The sequence below is a fragment of the Ammodytes marinus genome, assembly GCF_949987685.1.
Source record: "Ammodytes marinus genome assembly, chromosome: 6".
Classification (NCBI taxonomy): domain Eukaryota; kingdom Metazoa; phylum Chordata; class Actinopteri; order Uranoscopiformes; family Ammodytidae; genus Ammodytes; species Ammodytes marinus.
This window is the reverse complement of record NC_137235.1, coordinates 22,850,801-22,877,931: the sequence shown is the minus strand read 5'-3', so window position 1 is coordinate 22,877,931 and position 27,131 is coordinate 22,850,801. Positions and strand designations below refer to the sequence as shown.

General features: G+C 41.2%; 3 protein-coding genes across 3 annotated transcripts in view; all 3 read right to left on the bottom strand.

Moving 5' to 3' along the window:
- The window catches only part of cnnm2b (cyclin and CBS domain divalent metal cation transport mediator 2b), a gene marked incomplete at both ends in the record, with an annotated part of 43,277 nt that extends 40,891 nt beyond the window's left edge, over nt 1–2,386 (bottom strand). The window contains one exon of the mRNA XM_080028997.1: nt 886–2,386. Coding sequence (XP_079885123.1) covers nt 886–2,386 — 1,501 coding nt within the window. The remainder of the gene's footprint in view (nt 1–885) is intronic.
- A 1,020-nt stretch (nt 2,387–3,406) lies between these two features.
- as3mt (arsenite methyltransferase) lies at nt 3,407–9,545 on the bottom strand. The gene is made up of 11 exons (XM_080030242.1): nt 9,378–9,545; nt 9,029–9,077; nt 8,582–8,709; nt 8,350–8,500; nt 7,716–7,852; nt 7,554–7,623; nt 7,370–7,451; nt 7,157–7,288; nt 5,072–5,211; nt 4,860–4,982; nt 3,407–4,080 (listed from the first exon to the last, which is right to left on the bottom strand). The coding sequence occupies exons 1-11, from the start codon at nt 9,392–9,394 to the stop codon at nt 3,973–3,975; spliced, it is 1,137 nt and encodes a 378-aa protein (XP_079886368.1). The 5' UTR covers nt 9,395–9,545; the 3' UTR covers nt 3,407–3,972.
- Nucleotides 9,546–10,330: 785 nt separating this feature from the next.
- wbp1lb (WW domain binding protein 1-like b) lies at nt 10,331–26,944 on the bottom strand. The gene is made up of 4 exons (XM_080029657.1): nt 26,692–26,944; nt 20,285–20,387; nt 16,939–17,100; nt 10,331–13,757 (listed from the first exon to the last, which is right to left on the bottom strand). The coding sequence occupies exons 1-4, from the start codon at nt 26,776–26,778 to the stop codon at nt 12,943–12,945; spliced, it is 1,167 nt and encodes a 388-aa protein (XP_079885783.1). The 5' UTR covers nt 26,779–26,944; the 3' UTR covers nt 10,331–12,942.
- Between the last annotated feature and the right edge of the window lie 187 nt (nt 26,945–27,131).

The window sequence follows — 27,131 nt, the reverse complement described above, 5'->3', positions numbered from 1 at the left end:
ATCGCTGACTCCACCTTTAAACCTGCAGTGTGTAGAATTTTGGGTTTTATTTCCTAGCAGATTTTGTAGAAAGTAATTATAATATCCATAAGTACATTTAATTTAGTGCATAATAGCTGACAAAAATGTTTTAAATTATTATTTTTTCCCTTAGAAAGGGTCTCATATATGTCCATATTTCTGCATATTTTGGACCAAGGCCTAGTGCCGCCATCTTGAAAGTGTCATAGTTGGAATGTCATCAGGTGCATTGTTTAAAATTTAGAATTGTTCTTGTCCTTGAAGGCCACTGTAGCTTCTGTTATTATTCTAAAGGGTTGGGGTTACCCAGGGAGCGTTGCATTCTAGAACTTTGTAGAACTTTCTTGATGATGTCATATTACACACTGCACCTTTAACTGCCTGGAATTTATTGTGGAATCTTGCAGGGGACAGGAGGAGTTCTCCCCCACCACTACTATCCCCCATATTGTTCCTGAAAATCCAGTTTGGAACATTTAGGATGCTAAATCACACACCTTGACCTCTGGATGGAGCACTGGGGGGGCACTCTCACTCACAGATAGAAATGGATGAGCAAGCTGTGACTCCTTGTATCATATTAGACAAAACATTACTTTTACAACACACCTGTTCGCCCCACTACCTCATCCAAGGATGGGGGAGTTTGGGTGGACAGGTGAAAGGCCAACCTGCTCTTGCATTGACCTTTGTCACTTGGGGGGGGGGGGGGGGGGGCAGTTAAACTGGAAAGGATTAATCTGTCCTTTTCACCTGCCTTGCTTTTCATTACTGCACTTGAATAATACCAAAGATGTAGAATAAAGTTCACATGGGGAAAAAAACTATATAGTCTACTACTCTATCCAGATTTGGATGCCTCACCTTTTTTAAACTCCTCCAGCATTGCGTCCAGCTTGGTGTCATTGAAGACAAAATGTAACGGGTGGCTGTAAAACTTGGTGATGGTCTTGAGCGGGGTGCAGTCGTCCGGGTCCACAAAGGCCAGGTCCTTGACAAAGAGCAGGTCCACGATGTTGGACCTGTCTCCCTCGTAGACGGGGATGCGTGTGTAGCCGCCCTTCATGATGTCCGACATGGTGTTGAAGTCCAGCGTGGCGTCCCCGGGGATCATGAAGCAATCCCTGAGCGGAGTCATCACGTCCTCCACGGTCTTGGTCCTCAGCTCCAGCGCGCCCTGGATGATGTTGAGCTCCTCCTTCACCAGGTCGTTGTAAGGGTCGGTGACGCGCAGCATCTCCAGGAGCTTCTCCCGGTTGTACACGGTCCCTATCTCCTGGCCCAGGAGGTAGTCCAGCAGCTTGCTCACCGGGTAGGACGCGGGGAAGGTGAGCAGCATGAAGAACTTGGTGAGGAATATGGTGTTGGCCCCCACAGCCAGTCCGTGTCTGGAGCAGATGGCCTGGGGCACGATCTCTCCAAAGATGACTATTCCAATGGTGGACATGACCACCGCGATGAGGCCCGAGCCGGCGATGTCGTCCAGCAGGATGGTCAGCGTGGTGTTCACCAGCACGTTCCCCAGCAGGAGCGAGCAAAGCAAGTAATTCCCTTGGCTCCTGACAGGCTCTATTTTCTTGGCGTAGTTCTTCTCCTTCTCCGTGCCGCAGTTCTGCACTATCTGGAGCTCCATGGGGTCCAGGGCCATGAGCCCCAGGTTCAAGCCGCTGAACATGCCCGACAGGCAGAGCAGCATGGAGATGAAGATGACCTGGAGCCAGAAGGGCAGCAGGAACTTCTTCTCCTCCACCACTATCACTTTGGTGTCGTCCCCGTCGTGGTAGATCCAGGTGTTCTCCGTCCATGGGTCGTGCAGCCCGGTGGTCAGCACGGCCGGCGTGGCGGTGGCGACGCATAGGTAATACTCTTTACTCCTCTCCGTCTTGCGCAGAGGCTTGACCTCGATCTCAACTATTCCGGACGTCTTTCGACTCAAGATTATGTTTGGCAATATAATGATGTCAGAAGTTCTAATACCGCAGGGATGCAAGCCGCCGGACGAGTCCTCTTGGCTCTGATTATCCCCCGAGGAGGAGCTGTCAAGGCTCACCACCGGCCGGGTCCGTTCGTGTTCCGTGAAAGAGATTTTGGACCAGGTCTCGTTGTTGATGTTCTGCCCGTACACCCTTAATTTCACCCGAGAGCGCTCGCTCACGCGCAGGTAGCCCCTATCCATGAAGGAAACGTCGTCCGTGTCCTCCAGTCGGAGCCCTATGATGACGGTATCCTCGGACCCTTCCTTGCCACTTGTCGGGGCGACACAACTGCAGCCAGTGACAGTTAAGAAAATCATCGCCAGAGCTCGGACCCGGTTAAGTGACGCCATTTTTGCAGAGGTGGGCGCTCGGGATAACGGCTCTGCCATATTGATAACCATTTGGCAACCAACCTGCTGAATGAAAAGGGCTTCTAAAAATCAGAGCCAGTCGGAGTCCGCCTTCATCTCCGCCGAGGGTTGCCGTGACTTTTGCATCGGGACCTGCTCGTTCCCACTACGTGTCCGACACTGATGACTCGCGAGCGCAGGCTTATGGGCCAACTCGTGCCTCCCCTGATGTCCCCAGACAGGCGACGGCGGCGGCCAATCAGGAGGGGGCCCTGGTCGGGGGGCGGGGCGTACGCAGCCTCCTTGGCGAATCAAATTCCAAAACAAGTGCACCTCATGTTAAGATGTTAAAAGAGACAGCCAGGACTATACTCTTGCCTTTTGTAACATCCTACAGCATGATTAGAATGTCTTTGTTAAAAATGTAAATATAAATAAAAAAAACACCAATACCTGCGACATAGAATACAATACAATATACAGTAAAGGCTTTAGTCAAAGTTCATTTTTGTGGTAGACCTCGTTGCATTGCACTGTTCATTTAAGGGCATGCTGATCCACCTATATGCAGAGGGATACATACAGGCCAAAGTACGCAAAACTAGTTCCAACATTTGTTGATGTGTTCCTTTGGAAGTGTTCCTACAGTATGAAGGATTCTTCACAGGTAAGGGCCTTCATGTGAATTTGAGTTAGGCTATAGACAGTTAAACCAAAGAATCCTTCTCAGATAGTTTACTTGAATGATTCTGAAGGGGATCATGCATTTAAAAGCGGAAAAGCAAATTAACAATAAAGTTGTAGAAGGAAACTTTTTATTGTAAAAATAAGAGACCAATCTGGATTTTTCTCTCTATTTTATCTCTACATTCCTTAATGGAAATGCTTATAATGACAATGTTTTCAGTAGTTTGTAGAATGAATCCAAAATGTTAATTTTACTCAAACACATGCATATAAATAGTAAAACAAGAGACACTGAACATTTGGAATTGTCTATTTATTTCTTCCATAGCTGTACATTGAGTATTCTAAGGAAACATATGCATATAGGGTTACTATTGGGAGGATGACTTTGCAAGGTGGAAACCATAGCCTTTAGTATATACTGTAGTTTCAGATTGGGTGTCTATTATTCAGTAATTAAAAGAGTAATAAAGGTCAATCAACTATGCCCATTTAATTCATTTGCAGATTTGTGATTCGTTCTTGGCTTAAAAGCATCTTTTTGCAATACTGGTGTAAAACAGCCCACAATACGAGTGCACAAATTAAAACAAGACATTCCAGCTCATCTTCAATATTTATTGTCTTTAACATAAATATCACATAATAATTAGCGCTTTAATACGAATAATTAACATATTGGTTCCAACACTGCTGCAAAGTTCACACTAATGAAAAACTGGACAAAATACTGCCAATAACAATCACTTATAACATGTGGTATGGCAACAGAATAAGTGATTTATTTAGATAGCTAAAAATTCATTTTAAATGTTAAGAAACACACATCATATTATTGACACCGAATAAGGCATGATTAAATCAGTTAATTTAAACTACTGTCATAGTGCATTCATTGTATGATGCTGGGCCTGTATTTCTCTGAGCTCTTTTCTCCATCACTTGCAGCAGGTAGCAGACTTTGTGCTACAGCACCCCCCTGTGGCTGAACCTGGACCTTGTTTGGCCAGCTGAGGAAGCAGCTCAAAAGGATCCACACTGCTGGCCTGTATCAATGGTTCAAAGAGGAAGTAACTGTTAGGAGTTTACAATCTATATCCAGTTATTCATCAATTAAATAATAATTGTGTTTCATCCATGACAATTGTTAGGAATGTAGAATGAAAAATTCTCATTTATTTATTTTTTTATATCATAAACACCAATTCATATGTTGATCGTTCTATATAATAGCAGAACAAAAAAGTTGTTGTACACTGAGCTGCCCTTTTAGTACTGGTGTGTTTCTCAGTGCCTCTTATCAGAAACGGGTTGTTCATTAAAATGAGCATTTCCCAGTAGCTGTGCCTACAAAGAAAACCAAGGGTTTTTTATTACTATTATCACCAACCAACTGTGTTGATTACAGAAAGGTATCTTGCACCTTATTTAACTTCAGAGAGGTCTGTGTGTGTGTCTGTGCAAAACACACACAGAATGACCATGAGAGCTGATAAGATGGCATTCTATTAGCTAATAGCTGAGAAGAGAACATTCCTCCGTGTTCAAGGTTCCTCAGCATGACTCCACAGTCTGGTTATGACTCCAAGACAGCTGCTTGACCTTGTGAGTGTGGATGTGCGTGTATGTATGTTTGAATAGGTATGTGAGTGTGTGTGTAGGGAACTTGCAGCATGCATCTTGGCATTCACATGCATAGTCAAGACAGTGGGGCGCTCAGGGTGTGTCACAGACTTGAAACTGATAACACAAACATACTGACCTCTAGCGCTCAAAGACAAATGAGACACAGACGTTTCCACAGGAGTTCAGTGATTACACTGACCTTAGGTTTGACTCCACAGGGCTCAGAGGGGCCTGCCGATGGCTGGAAAGTGAAGTCCTCTTTAAATCTGGAATGGGTCAGTATGGTGGCCACCTCTCCATCAACATCCACCACTTCATCTACCTTTAAAGTAGAGCGACATTGGACATGGTTTGCGTATAGGGCATGAGCAGAAGACATTGCAGTGTTCTTGTATTGCAGGATTTACACACCTTGAATGTGTACTGAGAGTCAAACTGGAAGCTGTCCTCTGCTCCTGTAATGTTCCCGTTATATATGACCTGGCGTGGCTTGTTGTTGCCTTTAGGGACCTTGAACAGGCGGTATGTGGCAGAGACAAACTTGAACTCACCTGTATTTCCAGAAAAAGTAGAAATACTCAATAATTGCAGCAGAGATCGTTATAGTGGTGCTTTTTTGACGCAATTTCTCTCTGTCTGTCTCTGTCTACCTCTTTCTCTCTTCAAAGCTCTTGAGCTTTAAATAATATTGAATTGTGATAGAGATTTATATTGTGGGGAAAATATACTGACAGTGTTGTTTGTGTGCTTATATGATTCAGAAATGGACCAGTTGTGATGGAGCTCAGGATTATTCAATTAGGGCTGCTTTATAACAAATACTTTTACATTATAAACCTTTTATCTGTCTCACAGCCGACCTGTGTGGATGTTTTTCTTTACCTGGGTCGATGTGAAGCATAGAACATTAATCACCTGGCCGATCGTCTAAATGAAGCAACTGCGGCACCGTGCGTAAACGTGTTAGGTGCTGCCTGAAACGATGCCTCCTGGGAAGAGATCCACTTTCTCACTTCAATGCAAAATGAGGGCAAATTTCGCTCAAGTGCCATACTCTGGCCGTGTTTGATCACTATATAATTAGTGCAAAATATTTTGTGTATACGGTGCTAAAATGGGACAGATTACGGGTGCTATTGGTCCGCAAATCATGGAGCTAATAATGGGTGAAATCCATTCTTTGTGGATCTGGCCCTTAATGCGTAGCCTAACGAGACAACTGCACATTGCAGAGCACTTACATTTCAAACTTGACTCAGAATATTTAAACACTATACACAAGAATTACATTCAGGTCTGACACTGTCCCATAATGAAGGATACAATAGACTAATCCATTTTAAAGCCTATGCTGTGTAAGGATATTTCTGACAAATGTGAAGTCTACTGTGCAGCAGCTTTAATGTACCAAGTAGTTAACCTTAACATTGATGATTTGACAGAATTGTTATACAACATGGCCGAAATGTTCACCTGAGGCTCCGGGGATGGGATGTGGGTGTGATCTACTGCACACATCTACATGGAATCTGAAGGATTTTATTGACAACTGCATATCATATCCAAGTAAACGTCATAGTACTGATAATAAATAATAACCTATAGTGAACTAATATTGCAACTTGATTTTATAGAAGGTTCCTTTTTATGCCAGTGTGTTCAATAGGCCAGTTACCATTACAAACATATTCAGTACTTCACTGGGAGCAAGAACAACTTTGCGAATAGCTAGGCCGCAGGCAGTATTTTATATTTTCTTTATATTTATAACTGAATGCATGTAGGTCCCTATGCCAAAAAAAACAAAGCACAATGCTACAGTTTGCGCTGCTGTAATTTGTTTCGCAGATTCGCTCATTCATGAACATACAGATCAACAAGTAACTGTAGCAGATATAAATTGTCCCTCAGTGAGAATCAATCACTCATTGAGAATAGTAACAGGTCCATGAAATTCCTAAAGGAGTTTAATCATAAACGGGTGGCGCTTTTATAGAGCAGATTTAAATCCTTACTCTGAATTTAGCCTCCTCAGAGCAGGTTAGTGGCACAGCATATGTTACCATGGTGATCTAACAAGATCAAAAGAGATCTGCCTTTGTGACAATAAAAAAAAAATCAGGCTTTACCCTTAATGCACTTTGCTAACCTGTGAATCTAACTTAATACTACATCCCTCTGAGCAGAAGTCTAATGAGCAAGATAAAGGTGGAAACACTTGTGAGGGTGTGCAAGGCCTACATAAGAACTGTTGTGTTTGGATCAATCTTGGCTGAAACAAAAATATACATGCATATTTAAAGAGGGTTTGAATTTAAGTTTAAAATTAAATACATTGTAATGTCGGTGCACATGATTCATTTAATTCACTATGATATAATACATGCTAGTGACTGGTACCACCACCCTGAGTTATGGTTTTGAAACAAACAAACAAACAAGGGATCACAATAATTAATAAATTAGTAAAAAATAAAGACAAAAATAGAATCAAACCTAAGATGGACTGCAGGTCTTCGTTGTCTACAGTAATGATGCTGGCTGTAACTAGCCGTGGTGGACTGAAGCCAACTTCTTCGGCCAATTGAAGCAGGTCCTTCCACCAGAGCGCTCCACCAATACACTCCCCTGCCAAGATAAACAACATTGTGATATTCTGCTCACTTGTCTGTGTGGTTTAATTTGCAGGAAATTATTAATGAGACGCACCCCACAGGACTTTGTGATTTTTAATTTCCTCTGTTAGTCTGCCGCTGCAGTATACGTCACTAAAGTACAGCTCACCACCATCCTAAAGATCAACAGTCACACAGTGTATCAACAGTCAAACAGTATATGCTTTGGATATCAATATGGGAAAGAGAGGCCAAAGTTCAGGTGCAAAGCAGTGTACCTTGAGCACACTGTAGGCTTCAGCCAGGACACGTTTTTTATCTGGAGAGAGATTCACCACACAATTGGAGCTATTGCAGGAAAACAACATGTCAACACAAGTCACAACAGCATTTAAATACAATACAAAGTATATAAATGTAAATAAGTAAATACTTCTTACATAATAATATCGAATGAGCTCTTCTCCAGACCCACTTCTGTTAGGGCTTCAATATAGCCCTGGACAAAACTGACATTAGGCTTCTTGTAGCCAAACTCTTTCATGTGATGTTCAACATAAGTCCTGGCCACTGCGAGCTAGAAGAGAAGATATCCTTGCATGAGATCTTTTTGTTTGGGGCGGTGCACATTTTATTTTGAACAGTCATGCAAGAATCCTAAGCAGTATTATACATGTATACTGAGGAGCACATTGTGTGTCTCTTCATTCAGAATGGGAAAGCTGTTGTTCACTAGTAGTCCCATAGAAACTTTTTTTTTACTTTCTACATATACTTAATTGACAGTTCACCATGCACTGTAGCCATACTTGAGATAAAGATAGCCTTTATTGTCTTTGTACATTAACCGAGTGCCAACTGATGGTCAAAACTTAGGACAAAAACAAGGATCAGTGATGTGATGAAAAGATAATAAATAAGGTTAAAAAGCAGTGGGTGTATTACACATGTTGAATTTTTAGGTATTGCACATTCAAATGACAGTTGAGCATCCTTATATAGACCATGGGAAAAAGCTGTATTTCAGTCAGTCTGTGACGTTGTTGCTGTGACGTTGATGTACAGTAGGCCTACCTGGTCCTCAGTCATGTCAATGCCAGTGACATGGCCCTTCTCGCCCACTAGCTGACTCAGCATGTAGCAGTCCCTGCCACTGCCGCTGCCCAGGTCCAGTATCCTGCAGCCCTCCAAGCACTCAGGCACCACCAGGCCACAGCCATAATACCTGAGGGAGAAGGACACCCATTGTATTCCATTGAGCAGCGTACATTAATGCATCCCAAGCAACAGCAACAGAAGAGATTACCTGCCAGTGACCTCGGGGTGCACTTTCTTCAGAGCCTGGCGGATGAAGGCTGGGACAGGTTTGGTTGGAGGCACGCAGGCATTGGTCTTCAGGTCTGAGGTGTTCTTCAACACATTGCCATAATACTCCTGTTGGAGCGCAGAAAAGCTGCCTGAAGTTAACTTGTCACACAGTTGTAAGTAGGACAAGGCAGAAAGGTAAGCAGTGCAAAATGAACTGTTAATAACTGACTTATAATGAAAGAGCGTATTAAAGTGCTAGAATTTAGAGCTGTGGGTTAATTCACCTTATGACAGTTGCAAGGCTGCTGAAGAACAATACTGTAGGCAACTACAAAATTAGTAATGTGTTTAATAAAAAGAATATGACAGCGTGTTGGCTAATTAACACACTTAGCTAAACTACTCTGACATACATGTACAGTATGGTGTATGAGGGATACATTACCTTGACGTCCACGTGAATGGTGCTGTCAATGAAGTCTTTGGCACGCGCACTTCAAAAAAACATTTTACATTTTAACTTCAGAATTGCACACACCACGTTACAGTTACTGTTAGCTATACGTATGCTAGCGGTGCTGCAAGCCATGCTACAGCAGTATACAAAGTTAAATTCCACTTGTTTGTAGGCTTAGTTTAGTAAGCTATTGGCCTACGTAAGCCAACTTTATAGCATGCAATTAACGGTTCTACAAAACAGCTGTAACGTTATGCGTGGAAATGTACAATATAAAAATGTTTAAATCATGAACAAGAGACAAGATACGAGGCGCGTGGGTTTAGCTAGTTCTTACCTCTTCTCTTCAGCCATGGTCTCGAGCTCTAAAGCCAACAAGACATGGAGATAAGCTTTATGCTGTTACACTCTGCAAACACAAATTAACTTTAATGTTTACAACCAGTTTACAACTGACTTCCTGCTCAACAGCACGACCTGTCTCCTTTCTTTATATGTCCATGCCTGTCTCTCACAGCCTGAAATCACAGCCGAGACGACAATGATACAACGACCGATATGTAGCCTAATACAAAAAAAGTAGCCTAATATACTAATAATGTAGCCTTAAAAGGGCGGTGCGCTTTCTCATCTATAGTGCTTTTCAATTTGATAGGAATTTTTCTATTTCATTTGAATATTTTTATGGAAAGCCCAAGTTTTTCCTCAATAGCTCACAGGTCATGTGACCCAGTGACTCCAAATTATTGCAGAAATGAGTACTAACCAACACACACAGGACAGGATACACCTCTTTTTGTTTGATTTTAGTGCTTTGTTTTATTTTATGTGAATATTTTAATAGAAAATCCATGTGTTTTTCCAATGACAGTGACTTTTTATATTTTAGTGCGTATTCTTTTTTTATTGGCTATGCATGTTTACGGGAAATCCATGATTTTCTTCAATATCTCCCAGGCCAGTGTGTTTAAATTATCGCAGAAATTTGTGCTACTTAGCACAGACAGGAGACACCTTTATATGTTTATATTATATTTATATTTTAGTGCTTAATCTATTCTATATGCATATTTCTATGGAAAACCCATGTTTGTTTTCATCAATAGCTACCACATCACGTGACCTAGTGTGTCCAAAATATTGCAGAAATCAGTAAGGAGTGGGCTGTACATACCTGTATTAAGTGTAACTGTTTTTTTTTCTTTGTTTTTTTTAAGAGAGAAAGAAAACCAACACAGTCTGGACAACAGAAGAGCTTGAATTTAAAAGGGCATGTTTATTGAACAGACGTCGATCTTGGTTGTTGTAATAAATGGCTTATGATAAGAACATTCAAAGATATGTGCAAAACCACCTTACACACACTGGTGAAGAAAGAAAATGGGTCTTTGGTGAGAGGCCCCTGATCAAATCATCTACAGTATGTTGTTGGTCAAACATACCCTTTACACAACTTCAGGCTGAGTCTCAAAAGAAGTTCAATCTTTACTTAACAGAAAACATAATACCCAGTAATGAGAAAAATAACAATAAAGCTAACGATTTCATAAAAATTATGAAAGCAACTATTTGGTTCACAAACATGTTACAGAATATTATACACAATTTTCAAATATAAAGTGGTTCTGACATTTTTATACAGTTCCAATAATTTTTTTTTAAAGGATTTAGCAGATATGAAAAAATAGCTCAACTTGGTACTACAAGTACCACAATTACACACTTACTTTCTAGCTCACAACAAACAATAACAAATAAAGCACTTTAGAGTGTGTTCAGGCATGGATGGGTAAAATTCAGTCATCTTACCGTTAATACAGACAGTTCACATTATAGTTGAACTTGCACCAGGAACATTGGGAGACATATTCTGTTACATTGTTTAAGATTCATACATAAATCTGCGAGACCAATGGCTGAAACATTTGTAGTTTGCAGACACTGTGATGTGTGCTTTTTTTAAAAAGGGTATGACCACCAGGGGGCAACAAAAATGTTCCTTAAAACAACTCAATTTCACACTGCATGCTGTGGCCCTTTTTCATGGCAGTCATCATCAATCAACATATCTACTGTAGGACAGCTCATTTAAGATTCTGTTTAACAGGTTCGATTTAAAACAGTCAACTAGTCAAGCTCGCCAAGGCATTTCAAATTGTGTCTTTCACTGAAAATAAAACTGATAACTATTATTTATTTATTTAAATGCTCTGAGTCTGAGTTTCTATGTGGTCTTTGTTTTCCACTGCAGTGCAGCTTTATAAATATTGCTTTTTAACTTGTACCGTTTGTCCATAAAAAAAATAATGCACTCCTCTTTTTTCTCTTCTCTTACTCAGTCCCAAAATATGTTTATATCCCACTCAACAGGCCAAAGCTATCCAAAACACCATGTCCTCAAATTGCCCCGTTGGGTTCAATACATCCATCACAAATCATTTGTGGTCAAATTGGTTTGCTCCTCAGCTATGGCTATGATGGGATAAACTATCTTCATATAAAAAGGTTAATAAGAGATGAATATCCCTTAAATTAAAAACCCAAATCACATAGACCTACACTAAACATTTTTTTTAGATTTATTTTCTTAAAAGGAGAATTTCTTTTTTCAAATTGGACAGCACAAATGCAGTGGATTGGCAGAGTCACCTATTGGTAAAAATCTGTCGTCAACAAGCCAAAATGTTGAAGCAGCAAAAAAAAATTAAACCTAATGAATACCACAGCAAAAGCATGTAACATTGTGCTGGTATGAAAATCCAATACAAAAGAGTGAAAATGTTAATGTTTGTATATTGTGTATAGCTGGTGAAGGTGGTGATCTACTGAAGTGACTGACAAAAAAGTTTGAGGTCTGACGTTGCCCATCCCTCTCGTAATCTCTCAGAAGCTTAATGTTCATTTCGCGGATTTGGTACCTGTTTTCTCAGGGCCTCGGTTCATCAAAAGTCAGCATTTTTTGGGAAGGAACATACTACAAACATTAATTAAAAAATAAAAATAATGATTGTGTACAAAGTGACCCTGCTGCATTCCCTACTAACAATTCATAGACATCCATCCCTTACAAATGTTGCAAAAAAAAAAAAAAGATAAACTAATCATGTACTGCAATTTAAGACTGAACTAATGGCACGTAGGAATTTTCTGTTTTGATTTCTTTTTTTAATTATAAAGATAAATATACAATGTGCTTATTAGGAAACGCTAAAATTAAGATTTGTTAATGCACATTATACTTCTCTATCACAGACACAAGGCAGAGCGGTTTTGAATCACTTTAAAAGCACTTTAGAAGCATAACGGGACATCCCACACTGTCTTGTTCTAATATCCCTATACAGTATCTGTTTGCATAAGCACACACTGTGGTAGTTCCACATTGTACTCATCCAAAAGTTCCTGCTGTGTGTTTTTTCTTCTTCTTAACTACTTAGCTTCCTTTCTGCAGAGGACAGAGTTTTGCAGAATTATTGCAATCACCTGGTAGAAGGGCTGCATTCATCCTGGTCATTGTCCTGTCCTGACGCCACAGCTTCAGTGTAGCAGTAGCTTTAGTTGCACGAGTAGGACAACCAAAGTTACTGTGTCTGTGTGTGTGTGTATGTGTCTGAAGGGCTTGTACTGCCCCAAATATAACCCAATATACACAGGTTAAGGCCACTGTTCCAGTGTGGGGACAAGCAGGCTTCCTCAACCTTCAGATCTCTTAACCTTTTTCTTTAAGATTAGATTACACTTCCTGCTCCCACACTTGGGTTTTTATCCAAGATACACACATTCATAAAAAATACTTAGAAAGTATTTTGACATCAAACAATTGCTCAGATACAAAAGCATATGCCTCCATGTGCTCTCTCCTTTCCCTCTATGTCACAAAAGGTGTGTGTCATAAGTGTGTTTCAGCCCTGTGGCTCAGTGCTGGTGGCGTGGTGCGGTCCCTCCTGCTCGTTGATGGTGTGGAGGAGAAGGCAGACGGGTGAGGAGGGGGCACTGCTGCCTATCTGCTGAGCAGGCTGAGGAGGGCCTGGTGGGCCGCCGCTCCTCTCCTGCCCTAGTGCAGGCTCCTCCTCCACACTGAAGGAGGCTCTGTGACCGCAGCTGTCGCAGAAATCGCCTGCCTCCTCTTCCTCCTCCTCCTCCTCCTCCTCACGCCCCAGCAGGCTTTCCAGCTCCCTCAGCTCTTTGCCTTCCTGGTCTGTCCCTCCGGCTCCACTGAAACCGTTGCCCTCCCCACGTGTGCCACACACGCACACCTCAATCCCAGAGTCCCCCGTGAATCGCCTCCTCCTTCCGTTGGGGAGTCGGTCTTTGTCCTCGGCGCAGCCCTCAGTCAGGTCCTTGAGCAGGGGTTCCCCGCTCCCGCTTTTCTCCTGGCTGCCGCTGAGCGCGTCCCTGCCGTGCCCGTCCGACAGCAGTATCACGGCCGAGTCTTGTGCCGTCTGCGCGGGCTGCTTGTTGTTGTCAGGCTTTGGCCTTAAGTCTAAGGTTGGGGTTTGGGGTTCGTCAGCACTGGGTCTGCCACACAGACTCTCAGAGACAGGGGTGACCGGAGCGGAGGGGATGGTTGGACAGTGTCCCTCCTGCTGCTCAGTAGCCAGCGGGCTAGAAGCCACCGAGGACGGCCCCGTGTGTAAGGCACTGTAGGGAGGGGGAGGGGTGGGCGGCCGGTTGACCACTTCTTCGTAGTCAGGCAGGAGGTAGTTTGGCAGAAACCCTGAAGAGAAAAAGATGGGAAAAGCTGATTTTAGGACAGGAAAAACAGCAAATCTTCATACGCACTGCAAAAACAACTTACTCAGCTTAAAAAGTCAGTGATTCTGGAGAAAGCTTGTTGGCAAAATCACTTTGTCAAAATCAGTGAATATCTCCTCATGATGGCTACTTGTCCGAACTGTGTGTAAGCTGACAAATCTGGTGTTTATACACAGCCTAGGCCCTGTACACTGGTATGTAAACAAAGGGGTATGCCAACAAGCATGACTCCACCTTTAAACGCAAGCAACACTTACATGAGTTAGATTTTCATTTAAATAAACCCCGCTGTCTGACCCCTAAACATTTCAGCGTGACCTCACTGAACTTCCCGGTCCACCACTTGAGCATTCCCAAAGCAATAGGGGGAAAACTGTGACAAAACAAGCTCATTTCTGGGTCAACTGTTTGCCGAAGGGCCTGTGCAGCACTGTGCAAGATGGTGTGCAACCCTGGCGAGGAACCAAGATAGCAATGCTGGCCATTTCCTGAAAACTGGGGCATGCAAACAGGGAAGGTTCTGACGCTGTGTGAAACCAGGGTCACATCTCAGGGAAAACATTATATTTGAGCCAGGTACCACTGCTTTGCTTGTCACTAGGATGAAATTCCTCTGTTGGATTTAACTAGACTTTAAACAGCTAACCACAACAGACCTGATAAAGGTGTCATACACTGCAGCTGGGAGTCTCTAGTATGAGCAATGAGTTTTAGAAATAAAAATGTATATGAACAGATTTAACGACCAAACTTTGCATATACAGTGAGCAGTGGGATTAAATGAAGTTTGCCAGGGACTAAAAAAAGCTTCTACACAATAAAACAACACATTAACTTATACATGGAACTTAATGTGCTTCATATGTCTGAACAACATTCATAAAAAAAATGTGTCACCAATATGGTTTTATACCTGATATTCTTACCATGGGGACCATCAATACACACAAAAGATAACTTGATAGTTATACTCAAAGGAATATTTTGAGCAACATTAATCTCACATTCTCACTATCATCGTTTTGGGTTTGACTTGATGGTTATTACACTTTTATTTTCAGTGTATAAAAGGAATTGTATTCTCTCATTATAAATCTAACTATTTGACTATAGTATCTGAAGTGGATGTTCACTAGTAGCATTGGGATTGGTAATGGCTCATGTGAGCAGCATTGATAATGGTTTACCACTTAGCGACATTGCAATTGACATCATCACCTATTAAGTTGTTTTAGCAAACATTCAGCCGACACATTGGAATACCTTTCACTACTATCATGTGTCTATCGGCCTGGCAAAGTCCAATATTCAGAGATAAAGTATCTAGCTTTTATATAACTGCTAAATCCTCCACTATGTCAGTCCGCTTGTTTGTTGCTAAGCACATAGTACAGCGATTTTATCTAAAACTTTTTGTTTATTGTAGCTAAAAAAAACTTAGCACATGAAAGAGTGAGAGTGAACCAAAACTGTTACTACATGTGCGATTGAAACAAACCCTGTAGCGTTTAAGCCCTCGGTGCGGTTCATTTGGGTTGGTTTGAACGCAGTCTGAGGCTCCGCTTGACAGAGGTCGCGGCCGCTTGCAAGTGAACTCTGGAGCGGATCACCTCTGGTATGAACCCCCATCCGCACTTATCACAGGAAGCGTAGTATTTACGCATCATTTTGTCGTCTTTTGCATAAAGTCTTTTATTAAATGCATGATGTTATAATGTTATTTAGCGCAGGTTGTCAAGAGTGTACGCCCATATGCTCTGCCCGTTACAGTCTGCTGCTATTGTAAAGTGGGCTGACAGAGGAAAGTAGCACTACATTATATAGATTCTGGCTGTTACAATATGCGCTCCACTTTAGCATTAAAATAACCGGCCGATGCTCTGTGATGTAGGCGATGGTAGAAGTTGCGAGCGATTTGCATTTGGGCCTCACACTGTGCTATTAAAAAAATAATATATATATAGTTTTGGTTCACTCTCACTCTTTCATATATATATATATATATATATATATATATATACACATACATACATACATACATACATACATACATACATACATACATACATACATACATACATACATACATACATACATACATACATACATACATACATACATACATACATACATACATACATACATACATACATACATACATACATACATACATACATACATACATACATACATACATACATATATATATATATATATATATATATATATTCTATTGTTGACTATTTTTTTTGTTATTCTCAATTTATCTCAGATGTTTGTTCTTGTGATGCCCGCTAATGTGTGCCCACTTTTGCAAGTATTCGATTTATTTGTTTTTAATGTGGCCTACTCAACAATTGTATACTATTTAGACACTTTATGTTCTTTAAAAATGATTTTGTAAATAAGTTTGTATAACCAATACCATTTATAAATGGGCATGTTTTCAATGCAGTTGCATGATTGTTCTGTTTAAAAGGAGATTCATTTTGTACAGAGTCGTATCGTTGGTCTGTGTGTACCCTGGGGGGGCCTCATGAATTACGCTTAGGGCCCCAATTTGGCCAGGGGTAGGCCTGCTCGCCAAACTGTCTGACACCATCTCTGTGCACGTGACTTTTGTTTACAATGTAGGCCTATAGTCCGTTTCAAGTTTTGCCTTTGTGAATCCGAACCGAACCATCTAAAATACTAAACAATGGAGCACACCAAAGAAGCGCACTATACGGTGTGAACACAACTTAAAGCTGGGGTGGAGGATTTGGGGAGAAAATGGCAGTTGGGATAGAGATTCGAATTAGAATACCTCAAACCGCTCCACTTGTTCTCTTTGGTGCCTCCCCTATGGTCCCTCACTGACACGCTCTACACCAACAAAGTCGTGCCAAAGTGAATATACAGTCCCAACAGCCAATAAGAACAGAGAATCGGAGCCTCGCTCTGATTGGTCAAAGTGTACAGCTCAACTTTGACCAATCAGAAATCATATACCCGAGCTTTAAGATATGGTTTTCCATCATCGATAGAATTTACATAGATATTATACACATGTGTCAACAACAGTTTGGGGTGGTAAGCATTTCATACAGTATGAAATGCTTACCTCCCCATAAGGTTTTTTGTATCATCATGTATGCTCTTACTGAAGTAGAAGGGCACAGCGGGGTAGTTGTGTGCTTCGCGGTAGGCGATGAGGTTGATCTCGTGCTGCCTCTGTTGCTGCTGCAGTCTGTGTTTGGTGCGTCGGTGATGACACACACAGCAGCAGCTCAGGATGAAGATGATGGCCCAAACCAACCAGAACCCTACAGAGAGACACTGACATGTTACGCTTAAAGTACAACTGCAACAGAATGGGAAAAAGGCAAATGTGATTGTTTGCTGGATATTTAAAAAGAAACTGAAAAGTAATAAACAGGCTTTTAACAGTGCTCTACAATATACCAAATGTTCCACTGTATTAGCTTGAGATGATGTAACATGAAGTGCCTGCTGCGAACACAAACATAACAGTGCAGATCAAATACTAACATCTGTTTATAACATAGTGAAACATTGACACAGTGTTTCCCCTACCATTGTACAGGCCTGGCGGGGCCGCCAGGCCAACGGGACCCCCCGCCAGGCCAACAGCAGCCTAACTTTAAAAAAAAATAATAATAAAAAAAAAAAAATGATTATCAATTTTTCATTGATTCCGTAATAATAATATGCGAGCGTCTGCGCGGCACTGTCGGTCTACCCCTCGTGTGCGCCTGTCTTTACAACCTCTCGTCTGATCATCCCATCAGCTGATCTGTGTGTCTGCGTGTGTGTATGTGTGTCTGCGCGCGGCGCGATGCGCGTGTGTATTCGGTGCGGGTGCGCACTTGTTAAAACACGGAAGACAATGAGCAGGAGCATGACTAGCAAGCAAACGTTGAACTAGTGGCGAAAATAAAACCAGCGCCTGCTCTATGGAGATACTAAGGACTCAGTAACAGGGACGTTGAACAGGAAAAAGTGCTGCGCAAAGTTTAGAAAGTTAAAATCGCTACGTCGCCGTGGCAACACAACCAATCTGTATCAACAGCTGAGACAGCGCTGAAAAAAACGGCATGCACTCGTTTCAGTAAGTTTACCGAAGTGCCACACTGCTACTGCCTTTGACATTCTCAGAAAAGCATTCATTTATTTTCAAGGGACATATTAATTTATTTATTGTTTTAAATGTCAAGTTATCTTGAAAACAGCAGGCTATTGTAGGCCTACAAGCTTTATGTTTTTGTATTTTCAATGCTACTTTATTTGTATGTTTTAAATTGAGAAATAGGCTAGATGAAATATAATGGTCGGAATAGGGAATTTGCCTTATGTAGCACACATGTTGATAGGCTAATCATGATGTGTAGCCTATGTTAATTCATTTATTTTCAACAAGGCTATTTGCATTAAAAAAAAATAAAGAACATTTTTCAATAGGCTAGCTTCAAGGTGAGGTGATTCAGATTATTCCAGAAATGAGTCTAAACAGGACCTGTCTATATTAGATCTTAGTGTTTATTGTTTTTTTATTGAAATCCATGTGTTTTTCTTCAATAGTTTACGTGGCTTGTGTCTCCAAATTATTACAGAAAATAGTTATAGGCAGGGCATATGTTGTTTACAGAGCACAGAATTAATCAGATTTCGCCTCTCAAAGTGCACCAGATTGATGCATTTAACTTTAAAAAGGATAAGGTTTTCTTCTGCAGGGGGATGCCCCCAGACCCCCCTAGAATGTCCATTCTCACCCAGCAGGATCTAAAAATCCTGTGAGAAACACCACATGTACAAACGTACTGAATGTGAAAGCATAACCCTATGCCCTCATTTTTAACAGGCTGTCAAAAGAGGCTCATCCCAAATGGGGTTCGTTTTGGTCAATTTCTTCTAGAAATTTGGTACGCACGCGGCACGCATACTCTTTATCAGCTCTTACCACCGGGCCTAAAAAAAATTCTAGGGGAAACACTGTTGACATGTACTCTGTGTGTGATGTATGTATTGCATAATGAATTTATAAATAAAAAAATTGATTTAAAAAAATAAAAGATTTTCTAAGACATAACAAATTCAGGTAAGAAAATTGGACATAAGGTAATGGGGGACCATGGTTTGACAGTTGGAAGCTATCAGCCTATACCTGGAAGAGGCATAGGCTGAACTGGACAACATTGCCAGCATTCACATGTGAGGGATGACAGCTGAATGGGGAGGTCACGGTATACAACTACGAATTGTGTTGTTTAAAGCAGCTCCGAGTAACATTTGAATATCTTTTAAACAGCCCCATGTTTCCTCTCATAATCATAAATTACCTTTAACAGCAAACGAGACCATCAGTGCAAAGAAAGACGTTTTTATATAGTTTTTATTACTGCATTTGGTCTGGTCGCACACCCAGTCCGATTTTCGGTTCACGCGTGCATGCTCTATGGTCACATATCCGATTGGTCGCAGATTTCAGTGTGGCACAGCAGCGCGATTTGAGAAGCCTATCCCTCCAGGTGAGGGAAGGGGAGCGGGAGCCTTGTTTGAGACAGTTGTTTGTTGTCATAATGACTGATAACGGGGCTGAACCATCAGAGAAAAAAAAAGAAAATGCAATGAAGAAAAGCTAAAAGGGAGAGATAGGCGGGCGGGAGGGCATTGCCAAGCAATGTATACACAATTTCACGGGAGAAAACTAGACTGCAGTGTTTACTCCAAAATGAATGAGCGGTAGCCTACTAAAACAAAGTTTACTTTGCCTCACCAGCATCATCAGATGACCATTATTCATCTGAAATAGTCATTATTTACAACAACATAAACACATTACCTCATCGTGATCCATACTAACTGCCGTCTCTCATTCATTTGCTTTCTGTGAGGACACGTGATCTTTCAGCTCCGTGAGAGGTGACACTGCATCAACTCATTGCAATCAGGTGTGTGTAGCACTGACTGGCATTAGTTGATGCTGTGTCACTAACCATTCTCACGGAGCCGAAAAGAGTCCGGTGCCCTCACACTTTCAACACACGGACATGCACTATATTGCTTCCTGATCATTTGAATCTCGCACGCCCGGCACGAGCTAGAAAACAGCTTCACGACAGCTGGTGTCGTAAAAATACTACCGCTTTTGTCCAAAGGGGCCGCCAACGTGCCATGTTACTCGTAGTGGCTTTAAGTGAAATTAAGAGATCAGCACAGACATTGGAAATCTTAGGTCACTTATTCAGGTCGTCCACCCATCCCTCTACAACTGATTACAGTTTTATGAGAACACACCCTTTAAAAAGATTTGATAAGCGGTGTTCCTACCCACATCATTCATTTTCAAAAAGTTTGTTTGAAAACAAAACTGTAGCATGCCGCCAATTCTAGCGGCTAGGGATATAGCGAGTATGGATATAGGGCTAGGGATATAGCGAGTATGGAAAGGGAAGGAGAGAAAGGGTAAAGGAAAAGCAGGCTACTTACACCAGAGCTCATAGTAGTAGCTGCAGCATTGAGACTCCCCACAGCAGTGTCCCGACTCACAGATGTAGCTCTGGTTGTTCACACCTTCACAGTGCAGCAGGTTCTGCAGAAGGAGAGAGGTGACGTCACTTACAAGGAATGGATTTTTACAATCATACATTCCCAATAACAAAGACCCCTCTTGAAGCATCCAGTTAGGTTGTGTGGGGCAGGTAAAAACAAACAAACAATGAGTTCAATTACACTATCGTCAAACTTGAAAAGGTACAAAATAGTTGAAATCCTTGAAGTATTTGGCCCCTTTATGAAGACACAGACTGAATAATAACAGGTGCTACTGTCAGAAGCTGCAAAAGCTCAAATGAGATCAACAGTGTGTAATAACGAATGGCAATGTTAGGTTTAAATACAGCACATTATGTACTTTAAGTCAGTCTGTAATTAATTTTATTGTTTAATTCAACTAGTGGAATCCTCTCATTTTTAGATTTAAATGTTTAGTTCTAGCTTTTGTTGAATTATATCTTTGCCATTTTAATTTCATGGTCCAATGATACTGGCACATGTCAAAATGTCTAAGTTCTTTGAACATTTTCCTGATTTGAAATGTTCTGAAACTGTGTGTACTTTGTTTCTCCAATTAGCTGAGAGATGTGCACGTTGTCCCAGTTCCAATACATATTTCCAAACAGGTTTTGAGGAACGCTGTATTAATGTACACACCAGAAGAAAAACAACTTGACAAAACATTGTGTAACAAGCACTGTGCATGCATACTATATTTTAGTATTTTAGTGTGCTTTGTATATACACAGCTGTCCCACAATGCAATCCACAAAGAGAATAGATGTGAGACTCAAAAGGCATACACAATTGAAATCATTTGTAAAGTTGGTGAACAACAAGTCCATGATCTCTGAAAAGACTACTCTCTTAAGGGATATTTGATGTCCGATAACACATGTATTGTGTTATTTCAATTGCTTTTTCACATACTAAAAACAACAAAAACAGCACCCTAAGATATGTAGAAGATACATCTTGCAACAAAAATAATTAAATAAAAAGTAGTAGAGCGTATTATCTTTATTTGAATTGAATGATTGGGTCTATAGCCTACCTTATCATTCATTTCAAATAAAAAGAATCGGTCTAGACTCTAGACCGACATGTAAAACAAACCTGCAAACACTGCAGATATCTTGTAGCCAACATTTATACTTAGCGATGAATCTGAAGTAAACAAGTTCTGACCTTTTGGAGACTGTAAGCTGCTAGAATTTCATCACTGTTTAAGGCCCATATCAAGTGCACATTTTTGAACTGCGGCCAACAACAAACGCCTCAGTATGTTGCCCAAGATCTTATTCACTATTTCAACTTTAAACTTTAGCTGAGGCCTCTTCTGAACTGGGGAAAACACCAGAAGGTGTCCGACACAACGGGGCACGTTCCTCTTAAATCCATACAGTCCACTCCCGACAGCATGATACCCCTTTTAACTGTCATTATAGCAAGCAGATCCATCCCAATAATATGGGATAAAAGAAAAGTCCAAATGACTAGGAAGCAATGTCATTAAAATCCTCTATTGAAAAAAGGGTCTATGGACTTTTCCAGAAAGATCCCTTGGAGAACTTCTAGATTAGCTTAATATTTAGCTTTCCAAAAGTTATGTAGAAGGATAGTCTCTTACTCTATAGATTACCAATGCAGGTACCGGGTTAAGAGGCATGATGATCCAGAGTCCAGAAATCCTAGTCAGGTTCCACCAGCTCATGGGTCATTATCCCACATAAAGAAAAGAACAGTCAAACATCTCTCTCTCGCTCCCTCTCTCTCTCTCTCTCTCTGTCCACCTGATATACACACACGCACGCACGCACGCACACACACAGACACACACACACCCCCTCACCCCACTCCAATCCTGACCCAAACATTGGACAAAGATTGCTCTACGGAAATTTCCAAGCAGCAGCGGAGAGCGGACTCCTAGCTGGGCAGCTGCGGGATAAAAAGTACGGAGGGTAGGAGGTGTTGTAGGTGTGAGGCAGGGGGATAACGGCAAGAAAAGCCCTGAAAAAAGCTCTCACGCATGCATGCACACACACGGCCCATCTGATCAGCACAAACCAAAACTGTTGACATTAAATGTTGCCACGGGCCCACGGCCTCAAAACCCTTACAAATCAATCACTTCTCCTCAACCTTATCAATGAACATCAACCAGCAGAGGGAGATTAAATTGTGATAAACACAGTATGCTGTTCTGTTCTTCCACTTTGTATCTGATATAACTTGAGCTGAGATCACTGACTCACTAGCGATTCTCCACCATGTGCTCTCCACTTGGCAGGCTGAGCGGTTTATTTTATTTTTTTGCAATTCAATACAGATGGGGCATCTAGTTTGTTTGGGTCTCAGTTATTCGGCCTGTGTGCTTCATAAAAGATAGCTCATTTCAAAATGGGGTCGGGGGCTTTTTCGCAAACAAGGCCTTCATAAGTAGCCTAAGTGCTGAGACCTAATCCTTGATGTGCACGTTGCGCCACAAAAACAGAACTTACTGGTGTGGCAGGAAAATATCAAATGAGATGGAAGGATGTCAATCAAACAGGTGCTACTGAAAACAATCTTGGCCATCGAAAAACCTCGCCTCAGTAAGTGTGTTATTTTGTAGGACAGAAAGTTCCCCGGTAAAGAATCCAGACGGACGAGATCCTCCGTCTCTGTTCATAACAGGCAGTGATGATGAAACAAGGCACCTGTCTCTATACTGCCTTATTAAAAGGTGGATTTGGTTACCGTTCCTGGATTATTGCTGCGTTAGAAAATAATCAGCCTAAATAATGAGAAGCTGTTGAAACGTGCAGACAATGAGCAGGGCTCAGAAACCTCAGTTGACAATCGATTACTGTCCCTGGAGATAAGTAGCTGCACTTCTTATTTCATTCTTGACTGCATATTTAAAGTTGACCCGCTTAGAACAGGCCTGTAGAACTTGGCAAGTTAGCTGATGCGCCTGAAGACCTCGCCGACCGACCCCTTATTTATTATTCTGTCCTGCAACAGAGACAGGTGCTGTTTCATAGTCATCAAGGTTACTCAGACTCAGAGCAAAACAACACACACATTCCGCCAAAAGTCTTCTCATTCAACAGCTGAGGAGGACAGTTGAGTTCAACTGACTTATCTGAAAGTCAGAACATACAGTATGTCTGCCAACACTTTCAGATACAAGACTTAGACAAACTCTAGCTGTTACTTTTCAATGACTAGTAGAATATCCATGATGGCTTTCACAGGCCAAGCTGTACCATGCAGGACCATCATTGATTCCACACATTTCACATAGTGCAACTGTAAAGATGATGATCCTTCCAGAAGGTTTTCCCTGATTAAGTTAGACTTTTTAACCTGTGATGATTTGGCACAAAGGAGCATTGTTTAAAAGCACAAGAGTGCAAACATTAAAGTTGAAAATAACCAGGAACCACAACCAGGTAGGATGCACCTCATTTTCCTATTAGTAGTAGTTATGTGTTTCGAGTGTGTGTGTGTTTGTGGAGTGACCAGGGTCCCGGCCTTAAAGGCTAGCTTTATTTTACCCCATGACGTCATTTGACTACAGTAGTTCACAAAGTTGTAAAAGCTCTTAGTCTAGACAAAGTATTAAGTAAAGTAAATGTTTTTAATACACTATTTATTTATATATATATTTATCATGCATATGCTATTGTTTTAGTATGCAAAAAAAAAAGAAAGTTGAAGTTGAAGTTTCTGAGGCAATAGTGCCTGAGTGCATCAAAGTTCATATCAGTGGGAAGTGCACACTTTTCAATTATCAAAAACTGAAACAATGTGTTGTACTACAAAACTGCTAAAACTAGACAAAATATATATTCACGCTTAAGATAAGATTTAGAAAGGATGCCCACGTAAAAGTAAACTGATTCGATTGCTAAAAGATTTCCCATCCTGAAAGCTATTTAATTTATCATCCACACACTCACTGATTTGTCATTTTCCACCCACCCATTTTTTTTTTCAGTTTTCAAGTGTAAATGTGACCTCTTTCAAACAGTTTACAATGAAGTGAAAAACTAATGCTATGAAGTGCTGATAAGAAATGTTTATCGGAACGCCTGACAACAACATGTGATCAATGGTTACCATAATGCTGTTTGATGCAATAAAGCTGACTGTGTTGTGTGAAATTTCAGAGGGGTGAATGCAAATAGTAGATATAGCCTAGAGCCATGTGATGCAACTATCGTCTCCCAGGGTTAGCTGAGGGTTTAAAGCTTTTCATCAACAAGTGAGATATTTCTGAATGATCCCAGGCATTGTTTTAACCACTAAGTTCTTCTTTAAATTAAATCAAATAACTACTTTTGAATACGTGTCAATTCACAACTATGATTTATTCACACATGCGAGCACTGAGTACTGATAAAAAACAGATACTGACACTGCTTGAGACACAGCAAGTGATAACTGAATCTTTCATTGCCAAGATAATTAAAAAGCAGAAACACATTAGTTTGTGACCCTTGTTCCTTCATATCCTAACAGCAAAGGCCCCTGTACTTTCAACACTTATGTGAACCTTCCGAGATATTTTTTTGCACATCAGTTACGTAATACTTACTGATAAATCAAACAAAAAAGAGAGAGGGGGGAGGGGGGGGGTAGTATGAGAGAATCGCTCAAGTCCTGCTATGGGTGATAAGCGTAGGAGATAAGTGATGCGTTTTCTCCCTGCTTTCTCACGACACAAAGCTAATATTTACAATGACATCATCACAACACTGCAAATTCCTAGGTCCTTAGCATCATATCAACCACTGCTTTGCATGTACCCTTTCATTTTGTCAAAGGACAACAACAGTGAATGAGGATGCCAATGATGGCCTCATTCTAGATTGTAATAAAATAAATCTTTGGAATTGTGTATGGGTTGATACATTTCGTGTAGCTCGTGAGGAAGTAGTGCTAATGGATCACGGGGTCTTATCAAGAAAAATACAGATGCAAGAAGAATGCAGAATGTTGTTAAATGTTTGATACAGCATAATACATTGGCTATGCTTATGTAAAGTTATAGATTAGTCCTCCTTAGTAGTTTAGTTTGTGGCTTCATACTCATCTTGCCCTATCATATCAGTGAAGTCGCTCTTTGCTTTTCTTTGTGCCATTTTTAAAGGATCAAGCACATCAAAAAAAGTATTTAGTTAGGCCTGAATGTAAGTGGGTTGGGGTCTTCATTTAACAGTTGTCTGTTTTGCTGCTGACTAAATATATCCTATACAATGTGAAATTTGAATGCTGATAAGGAACAGAACCAGAAGCTGACTAACCACATCTGCCCAGTGCCCACACATTGATATTATGCATCATGCCAATGTGTCATAAGAAAAACAACAATATTGCAACTACAGCATGTCTCCAAAACATGTAGCTTCAAAAAGGGGGGATACTGTTCAGATTAAAAATTTAAAAGGTTATCCTCTTGGCTGTTGCAATTACTTTTGAGAAAGGAGAACTAGCCTATTAGTAGTTGACATTGATTTTCTAGCTCCTCAGCAATGTGGATTGACTCCAAATGAAACTGAAAATCCAACAGTGATTTGTTTAGTCTTGGCTGTAGAGTAACTGCAGTAGGTTCAATTCAGAATTCAAGATTGTATCCTGATATTCAGAAGGAACGCCACTGCAATCACATTAACAAAACCCTGTGAACATCAAGAGAAAAACAAGGAGAAAGCCTTGAGACTGTACTCTAGTTTCCACACTACATTAGAAGAAACCACACGATAATATATTTTCTTAAAGACATATTCATTTCTATAATGTATCAAACTACCAGAGGACCTGATGACTGGCTCTGCTGATAAGACAGTGTATCAACGTCATTTTTACTAACAAACAACAACACCTAACTAACCCAACTACAGTAACCCAACTGTTTTGCTCGCAAAGATTGTTAAACATATCCTCAACCGAGAAGTGTACCCCTGTGGCTGAATTCATACCGGAAGAACTGCTTTTGTTGTTTATGCAACTCACTTCTGGCTAAAATGTCAACCCCTTTACCATAAACAAAACAGAGCGAGGCCCTGACTCACGACGAGTGTCCCTTTACTTCAACCGGGCTAGGCAAGTTAGCTCTCGCAGCTAACACCCGAACCTAGCAAGCATGCTAACATATTCCTTGACAACACAGTACAAGTTAGAAATAGCAACAAACGACAACATATGTATTACCCTGCAATAAATATTGAAGTACGTGGTATAATAATCCAATTGGTGTATAGTTTTGGACAGTTTGCTAACTTAGCCGGGTAACTGGATAGCTAGCAGCCCAGATAGAGAGAGCCTTGTTTTCGACTGCTCCACCTTACCCTGTCTGCTGCGGACTCGGTGGGGGTGACAGAGCCAACAGTGTGCAAAAACAATCCCATCTTCAGAGCCGAACATACGCCTCTCATTCCTCAGAAAAGTTGCTACAGCTACGGAAAAAACATACACATATGCAAACGCTGTCGTTCACAAACTGAGTCCGAATATCGTGAACTAATTGTCGGCCACTGCCGCACTGACAGGCCGCTGCATGCGCCGCCTCCTCTGCGTACTACACATTTCAACAGGGCAAGACGCGGGCGCAACTGGTTGCTGTCGGTGCCACTGGCTGATACAGCTGTTACACAAGCCGCTCCTCCAGTACAGCCACTCTGCTTCGGTCTGCTGGGTGTGGCGTGGTCACCTCGAGCCGAGCATGTACGCAACGTGATGGGCGTTCAGTTGGGTGAATAGCCACTGGTTTTGCGGACTGAGCGGCTAT